At 46.0% G+C, this 27370-nt stretch overlaps 1 protein-coding gene and 1 long non-coding RNA gene across 2 annotated transcripts in view; one reads left to right on the top strand and one right to left on the bottom strand.

Annotated features, from left to right (window-relative positions):
• LOC146860759 (uncharacterized) overlaps positions 1–27370 on the top strand; it is a 61192-nt gene that overhangs the window by 18873 nt on the left and 14949 nt on the right. The gene's annotated exons all lie outside the window — the stretch shown is intronic.
• RASGRF1 (Ras protein specific guanine nucleotide releasing factor 1) overlaps positions 21735–27370 on the bottom strand; it is a 727100-nt gene continuing 721464 nt past the window's right edge. Inside the window, exon 27 of the mRNA XM_085644699.1 lies at positions 21735–24294. Within this exon, the coding sequence (XP_085500825.1) occupies positions 24202–24294 (93 nt within the window). The 3' untranslated portion in view covers positions 21735–24201. The remainder of the gene's footprint in view (positions 24295–27370) is intronic.

Raw genomic sequence — 27370 nt, forward strand, 5'->3', positions numbered from 1 at the left:
AAAAAACGAAATAAGGCAAGACAGAGTGGTCGCAAACAGGCCAGATTGGTGTTACTCACACCCACACACATTGCGCCACTTTAAACAGTTTGCCAGTGAAGCCCTACTTTTGTTTTCCTGTCTTTCTTTGAACAACATTGTTTCCCCGGGTGGAGAAATGCACCATTCCTGGAGGTACTGCAATAATTGGTTGATGCTTCAGACGTTTAATGGGATCCTTATCAGCTGTTTTCCTTATTTCACTTTGTAAAATGTATACCGCAGGGATGTGGTCTTTTTATTAGGCCTGGGCCAAAATTCCGTTCCGTTCGCGGAAATTGCGATAATTTGGCATTTTCGCGTTCCGCGGAAAGCGCGAAAATGTAAAAATTTCCTCATTCCGCAGCTTAGCGATAATTTGTTTCTTGCTCGCGCTGTAAAATAATACATTCTCGCCTCCGCGCGATCGCCTTACCTGAATCCCCGCGTTCGCCGACAAGTTTTCCCGATCCGGTTGCGTTCTCCACGAGATGTTGGATTGTTGGTAGCCATTTGCGCTGTCTCGCGACAGTTCGCGCCCGCAGTCACGTCATGCGTCGCGCGATCACGTCTTTCTTCTCGCGATCATGCACCGCGAGACAAGTGAAAACAAGATGGCCGCGCCCGCGAGCAACCGCATGGTAAAGTTGGCGAGCCGCGACCACGCAGAAAATACCGCGAACGGGCAGGAAAAAAACTTCCGCATCTTCGCGATATTTCTGCGTGTTTGCGTAGATTTTTAACATTTTCGCGATAATTTGCGAAAGTGAATTTTGCAAATTCCGCCCACCCCTACTTTTTATACCATACTGCTTACGTTTTCTAAGGATATAAGCAATAGGTTCCTTTCTGGGCCCTGTAATCATGTCCCTAACTTTCCAGGCACAAACACTCATTTATTTCTGAATAATAAGTGTAAAAGGTTTATGTTAACCATGTTGTTCCTGCTTACATTTCCTATGAGTGTTTGCTTTTTCCAGGATATTGTAAAAATTTTTCCAAGCAGCATAATATTCTTGGCTCCCCTCCCTCATAGAAAATTTCCCATTTTCTGGTTCTCCAGCGCTGCGAGGTCAAACGAATGGCAATAGTGCTATAGAAATATGATTACTCCACTGCAAATAAAAAAACAAAAGTAAAAAACATTGTCATTTTCAACGCCAAATGCTCTAACTTTCACGAATACAAGATTTATTGTATTGCAAATGCTTGTTTATGATTGCGTTCAGTTGGCAATCATTTTTACAAGGTCTTACTTTGGGCTCAATCTCTTTAGGAATAAAGAAGATTGGCACACCTGCCAGGGATGATGAATGCTAATGAAGCCCTTGCCCAAATTGTCCTGTATATATTTCTGCTCGATCAGAGACTCCTCTTTCAGAGAGCATGTATTCTTATATATGGAAGAGTCCTGAAACAAGATCTATCTTACAGTCATATCCCTTATGGAGAGGAAAGGTGCCCTCTTCTTTGGCATCAAATACATGGGAATACTTAGGTGGGTTATCACATAGGATAGCAGCGACTTCCATGGAGTGTGCAGCAATTGTAGTGGATCATCATAGACAAAAAAGGTGTATATGATGAGTACAGCTATAACTATAAAACACGGTACCCCATTTAGGCTATTACAGGAAGTGAATAACCCCATGGCCCTTTGGCATAATGTATGGTAAACATGTTACCCTTGTAAGTGTTTAGGGTCTAAATGTGGATGACCCAGATTTTGTTCGACAGGTGTGGACCTATTACCCTTCGTTCTCTCCTCAGACAATAATTTGGTGTGGAGATTTTAATCTGGTGCTGGACACTAGCATTTCACTCACCCTCCTGAATCTACTGCAGCGGGTTTACGGTCACTGATGCAGTAGTATGGCCTTCTAGATGTCTGGAGGAGCAGAAATCTTGCAGTGCACACGATAAAAATTAGATTTCTGGCTGGACACCCATGATATTTGGGCCTTGGCTACGAAGTTTGAATATTTACCATGCACCTTTTCAGGCCACTCTCCAGTACACATAGTTATCTCTAGGCCTGCTCCACAGCATAGAGCGTTCTCACGGCGATTGCCTCTCCTGGCATTACATGACGCAGTGTTTACGGAAGAGGTCTACTGGCTGGAATGGAGTGACGCATTTGTAAAATGGCAGCCAATGCTGCGTAGGCCTGATCGGGCTCGCTGACCTGAGATCGTGGTAGGTGGAAATTGAAAACTTGTGGACCTGCTGCGACAGTCGAAAAGACCTCTGGTGCATCTGATCTCCCCTGGAAACTTGCCTGGAGGGCACTGCGCAATTGTGCTGCTGCCCGATTTTGCTGGTGCATTCCGCGGCCCAGGGAGACGTGGACTAAGGGAGAAGGCTGAGGCGGCTGGGGAGTGCCTGCCTGGCCTCAGTGCTGCGGGTAGCTTTTCCGCATGCCTGCTGGCCTGGGATCTGTGAGTGGGCCCACCCAGGGAGCTGAGGACCGGCAGGCCACAGCTTGTGGGCTAGGCCTGCCCGAGCTGTCCGCAAGAGGCATGAACACCTGCCGGGCAGAGGAAACCAGCAAACCAAACCTGCCATCTGCCGACACCCGGCTGTGGCCTGGGCCCATGCGGTGATTGCGAGCTGAGCTGTGGGGGTGCATTGGATGACCCACTGATTGACACATAAATGGACTGTGATGAAACCCACGTTGCTCTTGTGAGTAGATCTAGCGCAATAGGGTCCCTGCTGTAAGGGCCTAAGGTAAGGGCCACGTGGGGAAACTAAAGCAGCAAATGAGGGACACATGAGGCAGTGGTACAGGTATGGGCCGGAAGGTCACGAGCGACCTCCGCCCTTTTATTTATACTCTCTCTGGCCACGCCTGGCCAGAGAGTGCTACATTGTGTGCGTGCTCTTCCGGGGCCGCTAGCTGTCCGAAGAACAACTAGACCGTTACATCCCATTTCAAATCAGTTCTTTTTATTTTCTTCTGTCCAACTTGCACTCCCCATGCGAATTCAGTTAGTTGGCTATAAGGTCGCGGATTCGGACGCAGGTTGTATTGGTGTCGCCCCGTGCTTGATCCTCTGGTGGGACTGGCAGTTCCTGCTTCGCAGTTCCTCTCTGGCGAATCAGTCTCGCCACCCTTGCTGGTATCGGATTCTGTTGTGGCCCATCGGTGGGAACCGGTCTTGAGTCTGGGAGGGACACATCTAGGCTTGTGTCTTCCCCAAAATTCTGAGGTCCGTTTCCAGACCCAGGAATTTCTTTAAACCATGAGATGTTTCTGGTTATCACCTCTCCATTCCGCTCCACCGTTACTGCTGTTCCTCGGACCTTTCGTACCGACCATGGGCCGTCCGGAACTTTCCTCCACTTCGTCTGTTCTGTATTAGTACTCTGCACCCTGGCCTGAGGGTACGGACTCTGGCTCGTCTGCGTTGGCTTGCTTTTTCATTAATTGTTGTTCGCCTGCGCTGTGTCGCTGCTGCGTCATATGGTTCCGGTTCCCAAGTGTCAGCTACCGGGAACTGGTCATTCCGAGGACCGGCTAGCATTAGCGACCATGGAGATCTCTGAGTAGTGCAGTGTGGTGTGCTGCGGTACTCACGCAGAAACTTTTGCAGTTCTATTTCAGGATCATTCTGTTTTGCTACGGCTATGCGTAAGATCTTGTTGATTGTTCGCATGAACCTTTCTGCTTCGCCGTTAGCTTGCGGCCATTGTGGCGTAATGCGGTGATGCCTTATCCCTAGCCTCGATAGGAACTCCTTGAACTCGCTCCCCTGGAATGGAGGTCCATTGTCAGTCTTGATGGTGTGTGGCAGGCCAAAGAGTGCAAATATTTTCATGAGTGCTGGGGCCAAATGATTGAAGGCTGTGGATGGCAAGATCTCGACACAGGGGTATCGTGTGTAGCTGTCTACTAGCACTGCTGTTACTCTCCCGTCGGGGAAACTCACGAAGTCCAGGCTCACCCACGACCAGGGTGTTGGAGCATGGTCTTCAGTTATCACGGGGGCCGGTGACTTGGCACTACTTGTGAGTTGACACGCTCAACAGTTTTTTACTGCTCTCTCTGCGGCTTCTTCCAGCCCTGGGAACCATAGCTTTTCCCTTATTCGGGATTTCATCCTTCCAGCGCCCTGGTGACCTTCATGTGCTAGGGCAATTATCCGATCTTGCAGACTCTGAGGGATGACGATTCGTGATCCTCTTAGTAGAATGCCGCACTCTGCAGTGCCTAGCTCGTCTCGGACTCTCCACATCTTCCCTAATCGTGCTCTTTCTGTTTCGTTCCACCCCTGGATGTTGTGAAGGAAACCATCCCATGATCCTCTTCGTATCGCGTCCGTTGTTCTCCTGAGGACCATGTCTGACTCCATGTGTGTTGTTATTTCGTCTTTAGAGAGCGTCGGCGGGCACACCCATTGAGATACCATGTTGACGAATTCCTCGGTTTTCCGTTCTTGGCCTGCATCTAGTTCTTCTTGTTGCGCCGGATGTCGTGACAGGAAATCTGCCGGGTTTTTGGTGCCAGGACGATACACCAGTTCCATCTGGTAGTGCTGGAGTTGTATTGCCCACCGTTCAATTCTAGGTGGGGGGTGCGGCGCCGACCCTCGGAATAAAGGCAGTAGTGGTTGGTGATCTGTCACTACTCGGAATGGATGCCCACTGACATATAAGTGGAAGTGGCTACAGGCCCACTTGATGGCAAGCGCTTCTCGCTCTATTTGGGAATACCGAGCTTCTGTTGCCGTCAGCGCCTTGCTGGCGAACGCCAATGGCGCCCAGGTCCCTGGTTCTGTCTCTTGGGTCAATAGGGTCCTACGGGGCTGGCATCCACTATCAGTTCCGTCTGGCGGTTGGTGTCAAAGTACGCCATCGTCGTGCTGGCCAGGCGGGCCGATTTTACTTTCTGGAATGCTTCCTCCTCTCTTTGGGTCCATTGCCATGCGGCGTCATTCTTTGTCAACTGGCGTAGGGGTTCCGCAATGGTGGCCAGGTTCGGAATGAACCGCCCACAGTACGTCGCCATACCCATGAAGCTCCTGACCTCTGAGGCCGTGTTGGGTGCAGGTGCCAGTTGGATCGCCTTCGACTTCTTGGGATCTACCTTCACTCCGTCAGGACTGAATACGTATCCGAAAAATTCAATTGAGCGCCGGAAGAACTGGCATTTTTCTTTGTGGAGTGTCACTCCGTGCTCGACCAGTCTTTTCAAGGTTGCTTTGAGCCGGCGGTGATGTTCTTCCAGCGTCGCCGAGTGTATCAGGATATCATCACTTACGTTTATCACTCCTTGTAAACCTGTCAACACTTCCTTCACTGCATTCTGGAATATCTCAGCAGCCGAGGATATCCCAAAGTTCAGACGCTTATACCTCCGCAGACCCAGGTGTGTTGAGAAGGTTGTGATGTCTTTATCCAGCTTCAGTTGGTGGTATCCCGCGTTCAAATCTAGCTTGGAAAACCATTGTGATCAGTTCAGGTCTGCTAGGATGTCATCAACGGTAGGCGTCAGATGCCGTTCCCTCTTGATCGCTTGGTTGGGCATCCTCATGTCGATACATATCCGGATTTTCCCTGGTTGGCGTGGCTTTTCGGCAATCACCATCGGGGAAACCCACGGGGTTGAACCTGATACTTTTTCAATGACACCTTGTTGTTCGAGTTTCAGTAGTTCTTTTTCCACTAGCGGTCTTAGGTGGAATGGTATCCGTCGGTGTCGTAAAACTACTGGCGTTACTGCTGTGTCAATGTGTAGCTTTACGGGCGGCCTTTTTATGCTCCCTAACCCTTGAAACAGTTGTGGGAACGACTCCAGGATGTCTTCCGTCTGTATGGTTTTCACGGTATTGGCAAACGTGACTAGGTTGAGATGTTCAGCTGTGTGGCTCCCAAGGAAGATGTCAGCTTCCTTGTCTACGACATGGAATGTCGTGGTGACTTCCTGGTCTTCTGATTGAATGGCTACTACCATTTTCCCTTTCAACGGGAGCAGTACCTGGCTCCCGTACGTGAAGATCTTCACTTTGGATGGTGTTAGCTGAGGTTTGACCGTGAGCGCCTGGTAGTGTTGGTACCCCATGACATTGACGGACGCTCCCGTGTCTATCAAGGCAGTGACCGGCGTTCCAGCTATCTTGATGTCGCAGGTTGGTTTTGGGCGACGACTCCGTTTTAGGTCATTCACGAATGACACGAAGTGGCATTCCTCCTCTTCCTCTGTAGACGAGTCTTCCAGGTATTGCCGCCTCGCAGGCCCCGAGTTGGGTGTTCTTGACTGTGCTGGTTCGTCTAGCGACAGCTGTTTCACTTGTCTGTACGGTACTTCCTCCCTGACGCTCCTCTCGGCCTTGCGCCTCCTCTGCACACGCTTGCAAAGTGATTAGGGATGCCACACCTGGTGCATGTCTTCCCTCTCGCCGGGCAGTTTTCTTGTGGGTGTTCCTCTTTGCCACAGTACCCACATTGCGACCTTCGTGGTGTTCTGGTGGGCCACCTCCCTCGAGTTCCACGTGGCATTGTGCGCACTGCATCAGCTCGCTCCGTCTTAACGGTCACTGTCTGTTCGGATGCCGTGTGCAGGGCCGCTTCCATCGCGGACGCACGGACATCTGAAAGTTCGTGTGATCTTGCCAAGATCAAGATGTCTTCTAGTGAGATGCGAGGTTGACGGAGGATAAGTGTTCTCAAAGTTTTGTTGCGGCATCCTTGAATTAACTGCGCACGGGCTTCCTTGATCGGGTCATCCTCCGTACATGTGCTGGCTAGTTCTCACAGGCGGGCATGAAATGCATCCATGGATTCGCCTTCACGCTGGCGTGCTTGTCGCAGTTTGAATCGCTCATAATCTGGGTTGAGTTGTGGATCAAAGTGCGCATTTAATGCCCTGACTGCCGCGTCATAGTCTGTTGCCGGCCCTGTGTTCGGCAGGTGTGCGAACAATTTGTATATTTCGTCCCCCGCAAAATGCAGTAGGAGTGACCTTTTGACTTTGTCGTCGGTTTCTCTCGTTGCTATGAAATAGTTGTCGAGACGGCTCAGCCATATCTTCCATCTGGGTAACGCTGTTGCCGGGTCAATTAGTTCACTGAAAGGGGGTAGCGCGCTTACTTGCGAGTGTATGGGGGCCGCTGGTGATACTGGTGCCACTGGTTGTGGGCTTGTTCCTGCCGTCGCTTGGTCAACCATGTTGAACGCTTATTTGACGTCGTTCCAGATCACCTGCGCCTCTACAGGTTTGTAATAGCGTGAGGCAGCGCGGGCTTTGCTTTTCTGTTTAGTCTCATGTGCGTGCCTTGCCACTAACTGTACCAGTCCTTATCTTGCCAGTTGCAGTCGCTGATGCTTGTTTTGCTCCTGCCAATGCTTGTTTTTGTTTCTGTCAGTGATTGTTTTTGTTTCTGCCGCCCCGGGCGCTACTTTGGGTATGCTTCTTCTCCCCACTGCTGTGTGTGTCCTGGGGTGGTGTGTGTGACGAGTTCCCCCTTGCTTTTGCCAATGCTTAATTGTGCCTACTGATTCTTTCCTTTCAGGCACATGGCACATCGGGTTTGTAGAGATAACGCTAGCTGCCGTGTATGTCCCACAGTTTGCTGGGTAGACCGTGTTATGTAGTTGGCTCGCAGAGCCCTTCCCCCGAAGCTCGCAGCAGCAGCACTCCGTCGCGCACGTGGTTTCCACTCGGCTTACCGGCACTTCGTCGGGATGATGAGACACGCGCTAAAACGCGCGCGCGCACTGTTTGCCAGATGGTACTCTCGGCAGCACACGCATCGGCAGGCGCTGGGTCTGGGCGGCTTCAGTTTGCGTTGCGACGTGATCCGGACTCAGCAGTCGGCCCGCTCCACTACAGTGGGCCTCTTCAGTCTCCCGTGTACCGTGAGAGCGTTGGGAGCGCGTCTCCGCTCCGTGGGGCATGAAGGCGAGGGCTCGGGTCACACCCTCGTCGCCAGTGTAAGGGCCTAAGGTAAGGGCTACGTGGGGAAACTAAAGCAGCAAATGAGGGACACATGAGGCAGTGGTACAGGTATGGGCCGGAAGGTCACGAGCGACCTCCGCCCTTTTATTTATACTCTCTCTGGCCACGCCTGGCCAGAGAGTGCTACATTGTGTGCGTGCTCTTCCGGGGCCGCTAGCTGTCCGAAGAACAACTAGACCGTTACACCGGCGACGTGGGAGGTCTTGAGGGTGGCCCATAGACCTCGGACCGCTCACTTTCCTCAGCTGCTGTGACTCATCTGACCATTCACTTGCCATAAGCGGCTGCCCACACCCTCTGCTGACCCAACAGGGTGCCACTGGGATTTGCTCACGTGGTGGGCAGCAAAACGCCTGAGGTATTTCTGATTAAATCCTCAGAGAAGGATCATTGCCTATCCAAGGTCGCATCAGCAGACTGTGTACTTGGGAGACGCTACCTGCTTGTGAGGTCCGGGATTGCTTGTGCCCCTCCTAACAGCCACGAAGAGGTGAGGCGGGACTGTGGGGAGGAAGACTCTTCCATTGCGGGTTTGGGCTACCAGTGTGGGTGGGGTGGGGGCAGCTGAAATTTTATACGTGTTATTCTGTGCACATCATAAACAGTAGAGTGTACCCTCTGTAATGACATTAGTGACTTGATTGTAATTGTTGAGACTGTTACTTGCTATTTATGACTACTCTCTTTTTGTCTGGTTGAAAAGAAGAATATGTTCCTTGTATTATTTTTATTTTAATTTTATTGCTGGTTATTGTTTGATTGTAATTGAGACGTCTCCATTCAACATGCTGGTGGTGACTGGCATGTGCCAGGTTTCACCACTACCTCATTCACCTATATGCTTGGTTGTAATGTCTTTAAAAATCTCAATAAAAACAATAAAAAAAATAAAAATAAACAGTAGAGTGTACACTGGGATGACTAACCCCTGAGCAACCCGTACTGCCAATGTTCGCATTGAAATCAACTGTCTGACATAGGATGTTAAGGGGCTGGGTAATTCATGTAAACGGTGTCACACATATTAACTTATTTAGACATAATATCCATATAGCATTGTTACAACAGAAGCACAGGGGAGATGACACTCACATCACTTTCGCAGCTCGATGGGCATCACACAGAACCTTTGCGAATTATTTAACCTATGCCAGGGACACTGTCATGATTGTTGGTAAGGGCACACCATATACTCTTCAGGATTCCCTAAATGATCTCAAGGAACGTTATTCTCCAATGGGGAGACTAGCTTTGGTGTCCATAACAATCGTTAACTGCTATGGCCCCAACACTGATGGTACCCCCTTTTTTGATAGACTGTGGGATCTAGTAATGGACATAGGATCCATGCACATAATTTGGGGAAGGCGCTTTAAATTCAACATTGCATTAAATGCGACTATGGATAGATCCCATCTCCTGACCCACTATCACACCTCGTACAACTGGCATATCCAGGGCATTATGAAAAAGCATCAACTATTGAATACGTGGGTGACACTTCACCTCCAAGAAAAAGAGGGCACATTTCACTCTGGAGTACACTACAGTTGGCTTAGACTTGACCATTGGATCATATCCTGGGGATAGCATGCCTGGATGCAAGAGGCAACTCAATTAGTACAAACCTATTCTGACTATTCCCCGGTCCTGCTCACTCTGAACCCTCTGGCAAATCCCTCACCCTATTTGTCATGGAGGTTGTTCCCCACAGTGTTGCTGGATGTGCCATTCCATGAGGAACTGAGGCAAGAGATGCTTGATTTCTTTGAGACAAATACAGACTCTGTCCCGGAGTTGTGCACAGTATGGGATGCCTTCAAGGTCACATGTGTGGAGCCTTCATTGCCAAAGGCGGTGGAGTGCTGTGCGCTGTCCAGAACACACTCTAGAGGATAGAAAGTGATATCAAGAGGTTGGAGGGGCAGCTGGAGACACCCGGGGAGGTGGGGATTGGGGCCAAACTCAGGGAGGCATTCACCACTTTCATGACATGGCTGACTGCGAGTGCTTGTTCCATGGCAAATACTTTAAAGCTAGGATGTATGGAGAGGGGGAACGCCCGGGACATGAACTGACAGGAATGACACGCAAACCCAGCTTTTTCAAACTATATCCTCGAGATTAGAGATGGTAATGGCACACTAGTCAGGGACACACCTGAGATACTCTACACTTTTTCTGACTTCTACTCTTCCCCAATTCATCTCGTAGGACAAATGCAGTGGACAAGGATGCATATTTAGAGGATGTGTCTGGTTGAGTGATGCACAGTGAGAGTTCTTGTCAGCAGACATAGAAGAGGATGAAATCAGAGAGGCTATAATGCAGTTACAATCTGGCAGCGCCCCTGGCCTGAACGGATTGCTGGCTGACTTTTATAAAACATAAATTGGTTTCCTTGTCCCGATCCTGAAAGCTGTCTATGAGGAGGTGAAGGAGTCTGGCCTCCTCCTGTCCTCGATGAGGGAGGCGATGATTTATCGTCCTCCTCAAGCCCTGTTAATCGGCAGTGCTTTGCAAATCCTACTGGCCCTTGTCACTCATCAACAACAATGCCAAAATTCTTGCGAGGTACTAGCTAATTGCTTGAGCCTGCTGATGAATTTTCTGATTAGACCTGGTCATTCAGGATTCATACCGGGACTCACCACATCACATAATTGGCATACATTTCCTCACTACTGCAGGACATAAACCCAGAGCTGACCGCTGTGGCTGTGTTCCTCAATGCCACCAAGGCATTTCACTCTCTAGAGTAGGATTACCTGATGGTTGTGCTCTGGCGCATGTGCTTCCTCTCCCTTTCTTATCTTGGATTGCCCTGTTATATTGCCAACTGATGGCGAAGGTACAAATAAATGAGACCTGCTCACCCCCTTTTTCCATTGCACAGGGTACTCGGCAGGGGTGGCCGTTATCACTCCTGCTTTTTGTGCTGGGTGTGGAGCCTTTGTCAGCTAATCTGAGACAGCATCACTGTGATTCCGGTTTTAGATACCCTACCAAGCATATATTGGTGTTGTTGTATGCTGACGACATCACATTTTATGTCATGAACTCCCGGGATAGATACTGCGCAAATAAATCTGCTTTGGAGGGCTTTCAAGCATTCATATCAATTGGGAGAAATCACAGCTCTTTCCCCTAACCCCGGCCATAAAACGGCACTGCACCGACCACCTGATACCCGGAAATATTGATCACTAGAGACAGAGACGAATTACTTCATGCAAATTACGGCACGGCATTGGATGCGGTGACGGACAGCATCACACGGGATGCAGCTCCATGATGAAAATGGCAATTTTACCAAAATTCCTCTACCTGTTCCTCAACACCCCCTATTCGCTGGGATGTAATTTTTTTTTTAAGTTGAAAACGCAATTGGTAAGATTGGCCTGGGGGTAGGAGCAGCCGAGACTGAAATGGGAGGTACTCACACGGTCATTCGCCAAATGGGGCTGTGAGGCACCCGTCATGGATCTCTATTTCGTAAATGCCCTTCCACTATGGTGCATATTGGTGTAAACAGACCCCCTTCATGCCACATTTAACCATAGAACATGCCTCCTATTCCCACAACTGCATATCTGGGTGCGAAAGCACGGATGGTAGGGACGGCAGATTGTAGCGTGACTTAAACAACGGCAGCATGGGACAAGTTGGCCAAAAGGCTAAATAGACCTGCCCTCTACTCTCCACTCATCTCGTTATCTTATCACTCCTTATTCCCAGTTACGCATGCGACTACATGCTGGAATATGCTACACAAGGTGGGTGTCTTCACCTGGAGGAACCTGTACTCTGAGTAACTCATCATTGACCCCGATGAGTTGTTTGCTGGGGAAGAGCCGACGCCCCTGGAAGTGTTTCTGTACATCAGGCTTCCACATGATTTCTTCTGAGAGCCCCTCACTTTCAACACCCTACATGTTTTGATACAATACACGTACCTAAAGTATATCATCTCAACTCTATACCACTTGACCCAGCTTGAGGCCCCTGAGGTGCCTGGGGATGCTCGTTCCGGCTGGGACCAGGAGCTGGAGACGCCGCTCATTGATAGCAATGGCAATACTGCTGTCAGCAGATGGGATGCATAGCCTCCAGTAGCAGACTTTGTATCATTCATTTTACATTTTGTCATCTGGTTTACTACACACCTTCTAGACTGCATCGTCATAACCTGTGCCTTGATGATAGATGTACAAGGTGTGGGGTGGCGGGCACGATTTTGTCCGTCTTGCCTGGGAATGCGGGCCCCTACAGGAATATTGGGGGCATGTTGCTAACGTGTTAACCCTGATGGTGAGTGGCAGGCCCCTGACTCTCACACCATTAGTGGGACTAGTGGGCTACACGAAAGGCATAGAAGTGTCATTCAAACATATGTGGCGCTTGGCTTCCTACTAGCCAAATGTAAAGTGGCATGCAAATGGGGGGAAGGACCCGCTCCCAAATTTAAGGAGTGGCTGCAAGACTTGATCTACTAGAAGGATCCCCTGTCTACCTATGCTGAGTTACTGACCCAAGCTCTCAACCATGGGATATATGGGATCCTCTCCAGACTTTCCTGCTGGCACAATCCACTGTACCTGAGGGTGAGCCTGACCCTCAGTAGACCTCGACAGTCACATATGAGCTCATCCCACAGCACACTGACACACAGACCTCCTCCATTTTTTTAACACAGGGCTATGTGCTGGATAAGCACTATATGGGACTCAATGCAGGCTATGAACTAAATTGCATTTTATTATAAGTAAGATGATGCTCGAAGTTATTTTGTTTGGATGATTGATATTCAATGCTTATACACTGTGATACTTATGAAAAAAAACAATGAAGAAAGGTTTAAATAAATAAAAAGGACAGGTGAGTAAATTGAACCTTTGAGGCACCGCATGTCATCTTTTCCAATTTGAATATGTCAGAGCCAACTTCGACTACGTTAGAGCTATCCATGAGAAAAGATTTAAACCAGTTTTGAACTATACCTTTTAGACTTACTCAGAGTCCTTATTTTTAGGAGTGTATTGTAGTCAACACATTCAAACTCTGCCAACAGGTCCAGTAGAATCAATAAGCAGAATTTGCTGTTGTCCATTATTTTTCCGTAATGTGCCTCATTCTCAAACTTGATTGGCAAGGTGCCAGGAGATGATTGTTTTCGATAAAGTTGTTTATTATAAGGCTGCTCATTTTTTGATAGTTTAGCCAAGCCATTGTATATTGCTGATTAGTCTGTAAATTTCCAACGTGTTCGAATTAGCATTCACTTTTTTTTCTAATCATCGAGATTTGACTCGTTTTGAGGTTGCTAGGGAATTATCCTTTGTTGTAATGATGAGTTCATGAGTAGGAGACAGAAGGGGGAAGAATGTGAAAGTTGGCTATTATTACACTGACTGGGATGTAGTCATTGAAGTAGGGTCTTGGTTTGATTAGTTCAATTATTTTTGTGCTGTCCTCCAGCTGAAGTAGTTTAAATGCGTACCAGGTGTTTTTTGTTTTTATTTTGTAAATTCTTTCCTTTCAAGAAGAGGGAGGTAGTTTGTGTTTGATTTTGTTGATTTCATCAGAGAAGAATCTTACAAATTCATTGCATTTGTGTTCTTGTAGATACATTTGAAAACAGTTCTTGTTGGATTGACAGATTGCACGATTTGAGTTTGAATTTAGGAGGCCATTGCTAGATGGATTCCACTTTTGTAAGTTTGTTCAGGTCCTTGTTGAACCATAGTTTGTACGGTAGGTTTCTGGGTTGTTTCCAAGTTAAAGGGCTGTATTGTCTATGAAGTTTATTATGATCTTGAAATAGTTTTTGAATAAGACATTGGGATCGTAGTAGGAATTCAGTGTTTCGAGTTGTGGCACAAGGAAGAGTTCAACGATTCCTCAGTGAATTCTGTTATTCATTTGGGTGGTAGGATTGAGTGGTAGCGAGAAATGTATAGGAAAGTGACCAGAACAATCAATCTCTTTGGGTTTGGAGTGTAGCAAGTCGTTAATGGGGGATATTATTAAGTCTGGCGTTCTCCCTTTGATGTGGGTTGATTTGGATAAATGTTGTGTAAGGTTGAAGAGTTTTGCAACCAACGGAAAACATGTTGTGGTGGTGTATGGATTTGTTGATGATGATAGCTAAACCGCCACCGTCTGCTCTAGGCTATCATTCTTTAGGATAAAGTTGCCGTCTTGTATGAGGGAGTCCAAGATGTTTTGCCAAACGTTGTTGAGCCAGGATTCTATAATATACATGCGATCTACATTATTGGTCAACAAAGATATGTGCGTGTGGTGGGCATATTCAGATCTCATGTTGTATGGATGTATTGTAAATAGGTTCTTGTCTCTGTATAATATTTCTTTTTTTATTGTCCATGTATAACAATCAGATTGTCATGGTTCACTTGTTTTTTAGTGTGCTTGGTTGAGTGTATTTTATGTGTAATACAGGTATGGGTCTAGGGATCCTATAAATGCACATTGTGGGTGGTATATGTAATCCATATTACATTGAGGAGTAGGTCGAATCAGACCTAACAGTGCTGAAGGCACAATTTATATACCTAGTATTGTTAGAATAGAGGTTATAGTTGTGGATTAATTAACGTTGGGGAGTAGACCAACTTTTATTTGGTGAAACAAATAATGCAGGCTGTTAATTTTTGCTCTCTGGTCTGGAAGCTTACTTACTCTTATGAGAGTTGTGCCATAGTAGTGTCTTTTTTACTGTTCTGATAATGAAGGTAGTCCTGTTTTGTTGTAGTTGTAGGAGCGGGCTGTTCCCTTTAGTGAGAAGACTAGTAGAGTCTTATTTAGTGTTAGTTGTTAGAGCAGGCTGAGAAGACTTTGAGGAATTCTTAGTCCTCTTTTTGTGTTGATAGACATGTAGAGACTTCCTCACTGTTCTGTTGAGGTGTAGATAGTCCTGTTTTACTTTTTGTTGATTAAGTGAGATGGATCTTCTAGGATTGAGAGACAGCGTTGTAGTGAATCGTTGGTTTGATGGTTTGAATTTCAATAACGGTGGCTTGTGTTCCAACAAGCAAGGACCTGCGTTTCACGTGTAAAGCCTCCACGTCCAGATCCCGACACTAGCTGACATCAAAGCCAAGTTTGTCACATTCACAGAGGTAGCGAATAGGGAGGTAAAATATATGAGCTGTCATTTCAGGGCTAGAATATATGGTGAGAGAGAAAGAGAGAGAAAGATATAGAGAGAGAGAGACGCCCGGCAGGACACATGCAGCATTACCGCGGCCTCCCTGGTTGTCTCACAATATCACACAAATCCGGAATATATATGTTATAAGAAGTTCAGCATGTATAGGCAGAATTTTGAACATACTATTCGGACCTTTATACATCATGTGAGTCCCCATCAGCCATAGAACATATGAACCTCTTCAACAAGATTGCCACAGCCTGGCTGGATGGTTAAATACAACAATGTCTTGATGCCCCCTTAACATTAGAGAATATAAAATTAGTACTATCTAATATGCCAACATGTAAAGCACCTGGTAGCGATACACTTCCTAGTGAGTTCTACAAGGTATATTTTGATCTGCAACCCCCGGGCTGTTTTATTAAGAGACCAGGCTGTCAGGTAACCTGCCCAGTCACTGCAGGAGACCCTTAGTATAACAAAATAGAGACCAGGCCAATCTCCTGAAATTTGTGAGTCTTATAGACCACTTTCATTTATAAATGTTGATATTAAAATACTGGCCAAAGTACTTGCCAATAGACTGCTTCAATTGTTATCTGACAAGGTCCTGCCAGACCAAGTGGGATTTATTCCTACCAGATCCACATCCCATAATTTGCCTCTTTGCTCTGATGCACCAACTTGACCAACATCTTGAGTTTGTTGCCGTCCTACTGGACACCACCAGGGCTTTTGACTCTTTAGAATGGAAGTTCCTTTTTGTGGTTTTGTCTGGGATGGGATTCCCACCAGGCTTTCAAAGTTGGATTCAACTCCTATACTCATAGCCCTTGACAAGAATTCGCCTCAAGGGCCCCCTCTCTGTTCCTATCTCAGTTAGAACAGGCACACGTCAGGGCTGTCCTCTTTCACCTATCCTGTTTGGTTTTACGATTAAGCCCTTGGCTTGTGTGGTTAGACATGTCATACCACCAGAAGCTTTAGGTTTGCTTCTCGTAATCTTGCCATCTACAGGGTGATATTACATTATAACTACAACACCCAGTGCATAATCTTGGTCCAGTCATTAGAAAATTCACTGTATTGAAATGCTTGTCTGGAATCTCCATAATTTGGAATAAATCAACGATCTTCTCACTAACCCCAGTTGTGCATGTTTGCACTTTGGACTTTACTCTTCCCTGATGCACATCATCGGTGAGGTACCTGAGTGTGAGGATAAGTCAAAATAAAAACCTGGTTATATCAGAGAAATATGGGATAGTGATGTCTACAATTAAAGACAAGGTGAAATGTTGACACACACTACCCTTGTCTCTGTTGGACAGAACAGCTCTTATGAAGATGGTCATCCTACCACGGGTATTTATTCTACAATATTCTCATTCAACTGAACCAACAGTTCTTTAAACAGCTGCTCTCCTGAATGATTATACTGTCTTGGGTGAGTAATATCCCAGACTCAAATGGGAGGCAGGGCCGGAATGGGAACCGAAACCAGCCCTGGCAAAGAGCTCAGCCGGCTTTGTGCTGCTTTTGTTGCTGGGGCCCAATATTGCAGTAACAAAAATTGCCCCCCAGGGGTCTAAAACCGTCCTTCACCCTGGTGGCCCACCAGGGAAACACCCGGTGCCTGCTACGGCCATTCCGGCATCAGGTGCTGAATTTGCTGTATGAGCAGGGTGATTTTGACGTGCTCTATTTTGAATTATACTATCTTTTGCACTCAGGCAGTTTGCCTTCTATTGGATGCACCCATACACCCTCTTAATGGCACATGTAGCAATGGAGAGAGATACTGCAGCCCTCACGCCACCAAGGGATTCCTTGGGCCAGTGTTCACCTTGCGGTTGCCTGCACACAAAAAGGGTGGGATAAAATCCGGGAGAGAACAACGTGTCGTATACTGTATTCCTCAGAGCAATCACTAGAACATTACTGGCTCTACCAACTCACTATAGAGCTCTTAATCCTTAGTAGAAATTGGACTAAAATTGTAGACCTATTCCCTGTCGACAGCTTTACTGTAAGCTTGTGCATTGTGAGTTGCACTGACTGTACAACCTTAGACATGTTACTTTAATATAGACTACGCGATATGCAAAGCAAATTTTCCCTTTTTTCCACTACAACTGACAATCGATAAAACATGGTCATTGCTCCTTACTTCAACTGCCAACAAACATATCATTACGAGACTCTACAAGTCAATACAATCAGAAGCTTATGGAATATTTCAATGTCAAAAAACGATGGGAAACTGCTCTTCATGTCACCCTTTCAGATAAGGAATGGCTCTATTGCTGTGCCCAGATGGGCACTATTTCACCAGATGGGCAGATTGAGGCTAATTCACTTCAATGCTATTGAAGTGGAATCTGATGAAGTCACAGCCTGTTTATGCTGTTGCGCCTTGGATTCAAATGTTATTCATATAGCATGGTCCTGCCTACTGTTGCACAAATACTGGGGCGAAATATTTAATCATATTTCCCAAATGGTTTGGAGTAGACATATCCTCTCACCAGTACTGGTGTTGCTGAGCTGCACACGACACCATCCATAAGGTATCCGGCGTTTGGCCTCTGTGGAGCTTCCGCTGGCCAGGAGTCAGATGGCTTGGGTGTGAGAGAGAGAAGTTGTTTACCTGTTACTAAGGATTTGATATATTGTACTGACCAATCGGACGTATACCACTCATCGTTATCCTCCCATCCCCCGCCAACCACCCTAAATATGTAAGGGCCCCGTTACACTCCTTTCTTAATAGCACCACACTACTACCACAGTCATTGACCCTCCACGTTGAGATTGAGTGAAACATTGAGACAATCTCAAATACTTGTTATTGCCGGTTACCATGTACATGCTCATAAATGCATACTGCATAGGGCTTTTTCTCATTATTTCTGGTACTGCACTTACCTAAATATATACGTTGCTCTCTGTGTAGTGTCAGTGGTTTATGATATCTTATATGCACTGCATGTTGTTTGATCATGCAACATCAATCAGCAAATTTAAAAAAAGAAAAGAAAGATTATAACAGAGGTGGTTCGTGCAGCCTTCCCATTATTTTGTATGGAACATTTTTTTCAGGTGATGATAGAAGGATGCCACCTTTCCTATTGATATAGGATCAAAAATCATAGCTCTAGATGTGTCTGTTGCTAAGCATCTCCACTCAACTTTGGAGTGATGGAGCAAGGCCTAGCTTATCTCGTAGGCTACTTCACTTGCCAACATGAAAATGGGTCCAGAGGAAAAAGGATGGAAGCCTCAGTGTACAATATTATCACCTGCACTTCTCTCCATACTCACCCGCACACCCAATGTCATCCCAGTAAAGATATGCACACTCACAGTTCCCCCTGAGATAGAATAGATTTATTAGCAAGAGGTAATCAGGAAAACAGGGATTTTTACAAAAATCTGTTATTTCTAGTTTGTTGCAGACAATCTGAAAGGTTGAAGTGTTTGTAGAACCTGAAATCAAATTCTCTTATCATCAGGTATTGCTGCCAACATGTAGGTGTATTGGTCTTTGTACTTTTGGTGTACCTACGCATTCTTTTTATAGGTATGATCTTGTTTGTACACCAAGGAGTGTGCCCTTTGTTCTGTGTATGTGTGTGCTCTCTAGTTCTGTAACTGTGTGATTTTCTCTGTTTCCTCAATATAGGTCTAGCTTAGGACAGGGTTGCTTAGTGCCTATGTGTAAGTTTGTGTTAGTCCTTGTGGCTTCACACGATTGTGACTTTGTATAGGAGTGTATGCCCTCTTTAGATGTCTGCGTACATGTTTGTGCCAGTGTTTGCTGTTTTTTTAACCAGTTTTTTAAATGTGAGGAAGGTATTACTTTCTTGGGAGTGCTATGTGTCGGTCTGTGTCCGTTTTCTTGTTTCTGTTTGCGACCTTGTGTCTGCGGACGCCCTTGTGTCTGTGCAAGATGTTTCTTCAGTTGTCTGCAGTGGAGCATGCCTGCCACTGACACTTTAAACATAACTTTACATCCTGTACAATATGTAAAAAATACATTGTAATATTCACAGAATAAGGAACTACTGGACTGTGCCCCCCCCCCCACGTGATGGAAGGAGCCAGAGGTGAGGGGGAACAATGGGGCATACAGGTGGGATTTTAGGAAGGAGGTTAAGCAAAATTCATCTGGTGCTTGGAAGGCTTCTGCAAATGTATAAGCGAGCTGCACAGTGTTGATACAGTACAGTATGCTGGCCGCCTCACAGCATGTACAGATCTAGAGCATATACAGACCGAGAGCATATACAGACTGAGAGCATATACAGATCGAGAGCATATACAGACCAAGAGTGCCCAAAACAAGCTTGGAATGCAACAGAAACACACAATTCCACTCCTTAAAAAACAAAATAGATGTGCCCACTGTCCTTAGGGCTTCCCCCATCCGTACTGCAAGTCCGGCATGCTAGAGACAGGGCTAGTCTCTCTAGACAAGTAATTCTGTGTACCATTCCGCTCTGGGAATCCATACTGAACAGGTGAGGTGCCTCACTTCACTAACTACTCTCCCTACTCACGGTTCACGGGCCCATGCCAATTTGGGCTTTTAGAAATGACTTCAAATCCATCTTTTTCATTACTGTTTGCAAGCCCAGGACCTTTTGTGACCAGCTCCTTGTCCTGTTCATTTTCCTGCTTTCCAGATGTTTCTGTGACTGTACTGTGTTCCCTCCACCTCTGTGGTGTGAAGTGTTATGATACCTTGGAGAGTAGTTGTGGGCTATTTCACATCTGCGAAATAGGTGAAGTTTGCGCTTGCGATGGATGTATCCTGTGACACTATAGCAAGGCCTATTAAATAAAGCTGCAATAATATTGTATCCACATCCCCTAACAATACATCATCACGGTAAGTATATGATTACTACTTTTACCTCTACACAACCCTGTTAACTATAATCACGTTTGATATTTCCCTGTGATGTTGTGATTAGTCTGCCACGTGTTTGAACCCTGAAGTGACCGACTCAAACTTTTACACTCCCCATGGTAAAACAGCAGAGCTAGTTGTAAGTGCTGCATTTAAAGGGCCGTGACTCTGTGGTGCCTAACATATAAATGAGCGTTATTAAACCAGATTACTATTCTAAAAACTGGAGTTTTCGACCAGACCTGTCAACTGTTCGTATCTCACTAGGTGACTCCCAATTTTGGGTAAAAACTTGTTTTGGGCAAAATATTTGAAAGTGAATTTTGGTTACCTCACCTAAGAATTCCAATAGAAGTCAATATTAGAGGTAGAAATGTCCCGATTCTCACACTAAAGTTTTCTAGATGTCGCCCAGTATGATTTACACCTCTTTAATATTCTAGGGCAGTGGGGTAAAAGTAATGGACCTTGTGGCATCAGGAGGGCTTGGGGGGAGCTCGCCTGGATGCGGGGAGTTCTCATGGGCTTGTTACAGTCCACAGTGTGTGGAAAGTCTTGAGGTGCACCTGTGTGGGGGGGGCAGGGAGTTCCCCCATACAGCCGCAGCACTGGGAAAAGCACAGCAGAAGTGTCTTCAGAGGGTCACCAACACAAAAGGGTTAACTGTCCAATATGGTCCAATATGACATCAAGGGATTATGGTGACATCATAAACCATTGGACAGAAGGCCACACGCGTTGCAAATATCACCAGAACTATGATATACCAATACAGCACCATATTAAACGTTACCCTATAAGTATTTTTATATCGCATGTTTATTTTGGAATAACTTGAAAATAGGTTCTCAAGTTGCAGCTCACAAGGAGCAGTGATAGGAAATAGAATGCTTTGGTTTTGCTTACCTTTCATGAATGAATTGTTTATAAAATAATGGCCTGTGGATTTATGTGAGTCTGTGGCTGTGGTGTTTACCACATAATTACGCATTTACAATTTTCGCAATATTGCTGTTAAATGATGCTGCCGTGGTTCTCCGTTATGCTGGTGATAGTGTTCAGTTATGTTAATGCACATTTACCTTATGTCATCTTACTAATGTTGTACAGCTGTGTCAGTGATGCTGTTAAACTATTCCTTGGGTTGTGCTACTAAAATGATGCCAAGGAGCTGCTCTAGTGCACCAATGGAATGGTCAATTATGCTATTCAGTTGTGTAATGAGATGTCCAGTTGGACCATATGTGGTTTGGTTGCAGTTAGTGCGTGCCCAAAAATGCCTGAGGGCTACTCATTTTATGCCAGGGGCTTCCCATTTATGCTGGCAACTGCCTAGTTATGCCGGCGATGTGACTGAAAATATGTCAGGAGTCTGGAAAACTAGCTTGGTGTTGTTCAATTATCCCAGCATAAGCCTAATGATGGCAGGGCCCACCCAGGGCAGCTAGAGGATTGCACCAGCATGCTAGTGAGCTGTCCAGGTGTACCAATCCGTTATACAGGGTCTCTGCCAAATAATGTCAGTAGGCAGTTCAATTATGCAAGTGGAACCTCTCAATTATGTTACTGTTATTGCCCTATTATCCCTTGGTTCTGCACATTTAGGCAAGGGGTGCTGAAGATTGTTGGTAGCACTGCTCCCACCCACCCACCTCTTTGCTAGTCATCTGGCCCCTTGAGGTCCAGCCCCAGGGATGTGTTGTTTGAGTTATCTTCTTGATCAGGGGAGCCCGAAGAGGCCACTGCCCCTACAGGAAACTCTTCATTTGGAAGACTAGTGACAGAAAGCAATCTGGTCCTCTCATAGTGGCATGGCTCCAACAACTACCCCACTTCCGCTTTCTCTCCCCCACTTCTGCTATTTCTACCCTAGGTCTTATGACTGCACTTTCTGGAATCAGCAAGCCATGGAAACCAGCCCCTGCTCTTATGCACTGGCATAGCTACTGAAAGTCGGTGCCAGGTTTTGGGCGGAAAGCCTCTGCCTGTTTCCCATGAAGGTACTGAAGCCTCCTGGAAGCAAACAAGCAACTACACTCCCAGGTGTATGATGCAACTGCATGTTTACAAGCCACCTGCCTTGAATGCATTTAACCAGAAAAGACATCCTGGTGTTCTGGTAGGCAAATACAGACTTTGTGTGATCTGTTGGCACTATTTCAAGATTGCTGCAGTTTTGTAGAAAGTTGCAGGTGAATCCTTCAGCATTTTTGTGCCCTTATCAGTGCTAGGTGTATTTGTTCCGGTATTGCTCTCATATAGTGTCTGTCACTTTAAGGATTGTGCAAAATGCTGTCAACTCACCTTTTGGCTATCAGTATGCCTTTTTTTGCCATTTTGCCTGCTCACCACCTGCGTCTTACCACCAGAACTGTCATACATCATTTGAATCCCATCGTTAAGTTTGAGAGTATCTGCCTCCACTAATAAGGGGTCCTTGCCACCTGCACCCCGCCAAATCTTCAGCCTCAAGTAGCCTACCTGAGAGTTTGCAGTGGACAAACCTCAGGAGGGTACATCGTAGGACAACTTCTTTGAAAGGGGACGCTGATTGTCTATACCACTGTCTTTATTTCCCACTAACTTTTCCGCAATCTAGCCCTTGTGAAATCATAGCTTGTTGCTTTGTCAGCACACTCATCGTTAACAAACTATTATTTGACTACGGTGTGTATTGCTTTATGTGAAGCAGGTCTGAGGATCAAGGGTTTGGATGGTTCTATGGGTACCCTGCGCCTACCTCAGTGGTCATGCAAAGCCTACCATCCAATCTTAGAGCTCGTGTGCTCACAGTTCCTGTTCCACAAAGCCCACCCGTGCGCATGTGCTTACTGTAAGTACACAGTCTGCTATAACAACACTCCATCTTCAGTGACCCCGCTTTTATACGAGCTTGGAACAGGCCTATTGTTGAATGTCTTGAAATGTAATATGACTGTCAATTCTTGGCCTCTCTCAAGGGGGTGAGAGTTCTTTCAAACTTTGGCTTCTCTGAGGAGGGATTGCCTTTAGAAGGTTTGTTTATAGTTGTTTCACCTCGCCCATTGATCCTTAGGTTCTCGTGGGCTCTTATGGCGAGATTGCTTCCGGGAATGACAATAGCGTCTCCATGCTCCTTCAGTTCCTGTCTGTCACTCTTGAGGAAATTATTGTTTTTATTGTACAGAGAGACAAAACTCTTCCAGGGGGAGGGGGTTCAGGAACCCAAACTCCATGCCCGATCATCCATGGCCACTCTGGTGGGATGAGCCCTGGCGAAGAGAGGAGGAGAGGTCAGTGTCCATGCCAGTTCAGTTATTCACCTCTGTGGAGGGGTCAGTAGCTGGGGGGGACAGTGGTCTCTATATAAGATCAGTCTTCCGCTGGCAAGGGATTAAAGCTGTACCCATTCAGTCCCTCTCTTTCAAGGGACCACTTCTATAGGCTGAAGACAGCAGCATTTGTGTCCAGTCACTCACTGACCTCTCATTCCAACTGGAATATCTCTGCGGGGCGCAGCACGCTTGACTTCCATCCCCAGTTAGTACCTGGCCTCTCACATGAGGTTTGACATGTGTCTATGCCACCTAAAAAGATCTAAGCAGTGGGGTGACGGGGAAGCCCATTCAGTCCATGACCTCTCAGTAGAGATGAACTCCAAGGGTGGAAGAGTCCAACTACTGCTCAGTTTCAGCTCATGGCCTCTCAGAAGATACAGCATGTGTGGTGTGGGGATGTCCCAATCTGGGGCAGTACAGTTCTTTGCCTGCATCATGGTGTCTCAGGATGTCTTCTTTTTCATGCAGCTTATGTTAACATGGAGACCTTGAATATGCTGCAGGAGGTGCACACAATACCCTTAGCACTTGCCTGGCCTTCGGAGAGCTAAGACCCCCCTGAAAGAGATGAAACACTCCATTGTTTGCTTTTTCTTCGGAGAATGAACATAAAACGAAATGAGACCTAGAAATAGAGAGCGGTGAGGAGAAATCCATGAGATGGGTCCAGGAAGGGCCTTAAAGCAAGGGGAGAAACCGAGGTTTAGACGCTATTGAAGTCTACGAAGGATCCGTCGATAAGCACAAACCGTTGGGTGTGGAGGGTGGGGTCTGTACACAAGTGTCCGCTGTACACATGCAGCTGCCAGTTCCCTCAGGTGGGGAGCTTGGGCTCAATTCGCAAAGAGGCTTCGTACAAACTCTCCTCATCCAGAACCGAAGACTTGTCCAGTAAATACTGTGTTACCTAGAGGGACAAATAAGAAGAACAAAGTTAGTAGAGTCTACGCATACCATCGGTGTGAATTACTGAAGATTGACACGTCTATAATATAGCTAAGGGGATAAACCCCTGGCAGCTCAGAGCACTGAGTTCAGGTCTTAGAAGATTACAGGAGTGTGTGACCCTATGAATTTAGAGGGGTGTGTTCATAATGTATTCAGAGTGGTAGCTGCAGCATGTAAAGGCTTGCGTAAAAGGGTATGTGTAGTGGCTTGTAGAGGCAAACGTTTCTTATCGGTAAAAATTGTTCTCCAGCATGGGATATTTTTCAGATTCACAAAATTAGAATGATAAGATATTCAGAGAGCAGCATGGCTTGACCTTTTACAAAGACTAAGCTCTGCACATATGGAAAAGTCCTAAAACTATGTACACTATGATTGGCAATTTAGGTAGATTTTTTCATGAATATATTATGCAACTGTTCCCTGAGAAACTGTAGAGATGGGCAGACCATGCGTTACTCAACAAACGTATGTAACCTTCCTTCCACCAACCATTATCAGAGGCTCATAATAAAATACTAATTAGCATCCAAAATTTAGAAGGGATGCTGAGAACAGACTTGTGATGAAAAAGATTTCTGAGGAATGCTCGTTGTAGGCTGTAACACTTGGAGAATATATGAATGGATTTACACGTGGCTGTCCCAAAGTTCTCAATACAGTAGATATTTCCCAGAAGTACTGTTGCTACAGGCCCGCCTCTACTGGAATGAGCTCAGAGGCCACCTGGAAAAGAATAATTTCCCTTATGGTAACTAAAACTGATTTAAGACACAATCCAACTGAAAAATGCCTGCTTAGATACACTTTACCCCTGGCTTCTGTTTCATAAGCTACCAAAGATGTACCTTAAAACTCAGTATTTCTTTGTTGTAACCGAGTAATAGTTGAGCACACCCCTAATGCCAAGGATATGCAGTGACGGTTCAGGTTGCAGAAGTGTTTTTGGAGACAAAACCACGAATATGGTTAGGCAGATAACAAGAACATGTCAGGGTGAGTGTGAGGATCTGCCTTATCCCTGTTATTTGTAAGAGCAAGTGTATTGGGTTCCTTAAGTGAAAAACATGTACTTCACGTAATGTATGTGCAGAAATAATGATGCCTGTAAAAGGTAACTAAAAAGTAATGTTTTAATTTACAAACATGTATTGATTCAAAAAGACCCCATAAACGTTAGCGGCACATTACATTTTGCCTAGAACTAGGAAGTGCCAAAGAGGCCAAAAATGAGTTCCTTCATGTGTGACACATATTGGTTAATATCCTTTGCAGTGGTTCGCGTAGAAAACGATAGGCTTATGTATGAACATTTTTTGTCTGTGCCTTTTTTGTACACTGCACTGATTCACACAAGTTGTATTGGTTTACATGCACTATACTGGTTGATATACAACAGTGCTCTTCAAACAGTAGGTACGGGCTCCACTAGGGGGTCCTCAAGTGATCCTGGGGGCAGCAGGCTCTTGTCAAAACAAGCATCATGCTCATAACAGTGCTTTGTTTTCAGTGGGGAAAAATTAGCAGCAGTAATCCGCTTTGTAGTTGTTCATGACTAACATTTTTTGTCATTCATATTCTGGCAGGGAGAACGTGTCAAAAGGGAAGGGCCTCAAAATATTCTTCAAACACCCCACCCCCATTTCTAATAATTGCACTGTGGGTACTTTTGCATGTTAGTAAGTCCTGCCTGAGAAGAATAGTATGTTTGACGATCATATATTTGATTGTATTTTTAAAATGGTGCAGAACTTAACTGCGATGTTTAAGTAAGTTTAGACATTTTTAAACATTGCCAGTTTAATAGAATAATTGTGAAAAAGTTTGAGGGGGGGGCAATGATTTTATTTCCCACAGGGGGCGTGGCATTAAAAAGTTTGAACACCATTGGCATACAGGAACACTGATTTAGTAATCTATATGGCAGGTAACCTACTGGTAGACTGATTAAGCACATTGGTTTGTGTGACAAAGCGTATCGTTTAAGGTGTGCAGTTAATATTCCCGAGTTTATATCAACAGCACACTGCTGTGTCTATTTAGTGTATTGGTGTATGCAGAGTAAATATTGGACTATGTATAAAACAGTGGGTTGCATGCACACTATACTGGTTTGTAGACATACCTTATTGGTTTGCCTTCACAATGAATTGGTTCATAGACATAATACTGTCTTCTACTTGCATACTTTAGTGCTGTGCATCAGTAATACAATGCTCCACATGTCTAACATATTAGCTGCGATGCAAAATATATTGGTGTTCTCCCATATTGTACTGGTTGTATTCATAGCACACTCACTGACGTGCATCATATCAATTTGCAAGAGCTATACATAGGTGTCAATGTTTAATGAACAGATGGTTTGACTCCGCAGATTTGAGGAGATGGAGACAGTGACCGGGGCCACTAGGTCTCTGGAAGCTGGAGGCTCAGTTTTCTTAAGTCCTGGTAGAAGCCACTTCCTGTGAAGCTCGGAAGACCACCTTGTTAGTTCCCAGGAGTAAATGTTTTGGATCTTCCTTCCTTTTTGTGTCCTTCTCTCAATCAAGTGCACACTTCCCTTCCTTTTTAGGTCTCGCTCTCGAGACCTATTGTCGCCGAGATACCTCTCAAGGGAGATAGACCGGGGCAGCGATAGCGATTGGGGTCGGGGTCTGTGGACACGCTTCTGAGACACGCTTGCACAGACGCACACACAGACACACGTGCGCGCACACACCCCGCCACTGCTGACCCCCCTCACCGCATCCGGAGCTGCCTAACGCGCGCGCACACACCTCGTTTAGGATTTGTGCCCTGCCCGTAATGATTGTCATTGTAATACTGGGAGAGGATGTGGTGGTACGGCCGGAGCTGCCGACTTTCAAACACGGGGGATCAGGTTCGAGCCTTCGTGTGAGCTCAACATGTTGTAATTATGGGCTATTCACATAATATCCCGATTTCTAAAAGCAAACAAGACATTGTGAGGTGTAACCGGTGCTCGTGCAAAGCGCTCCGATGCCAAGAGGTCGAGTTTGCGCTATACAAAA

Source organism: Triturus cristatus, chromosome 3_1 (genome assembly GCF_964204655.1).
Source record: "Triturus cristatus chromosome 3_1, aTriCri1.1, whole genome shotgun sequence".
Lineage (NCBI taxonomy): Eukaryota > Metazoa > Chordata > Amphibia > Caudata > Salamandridae > Triturus > Triturus cristatus.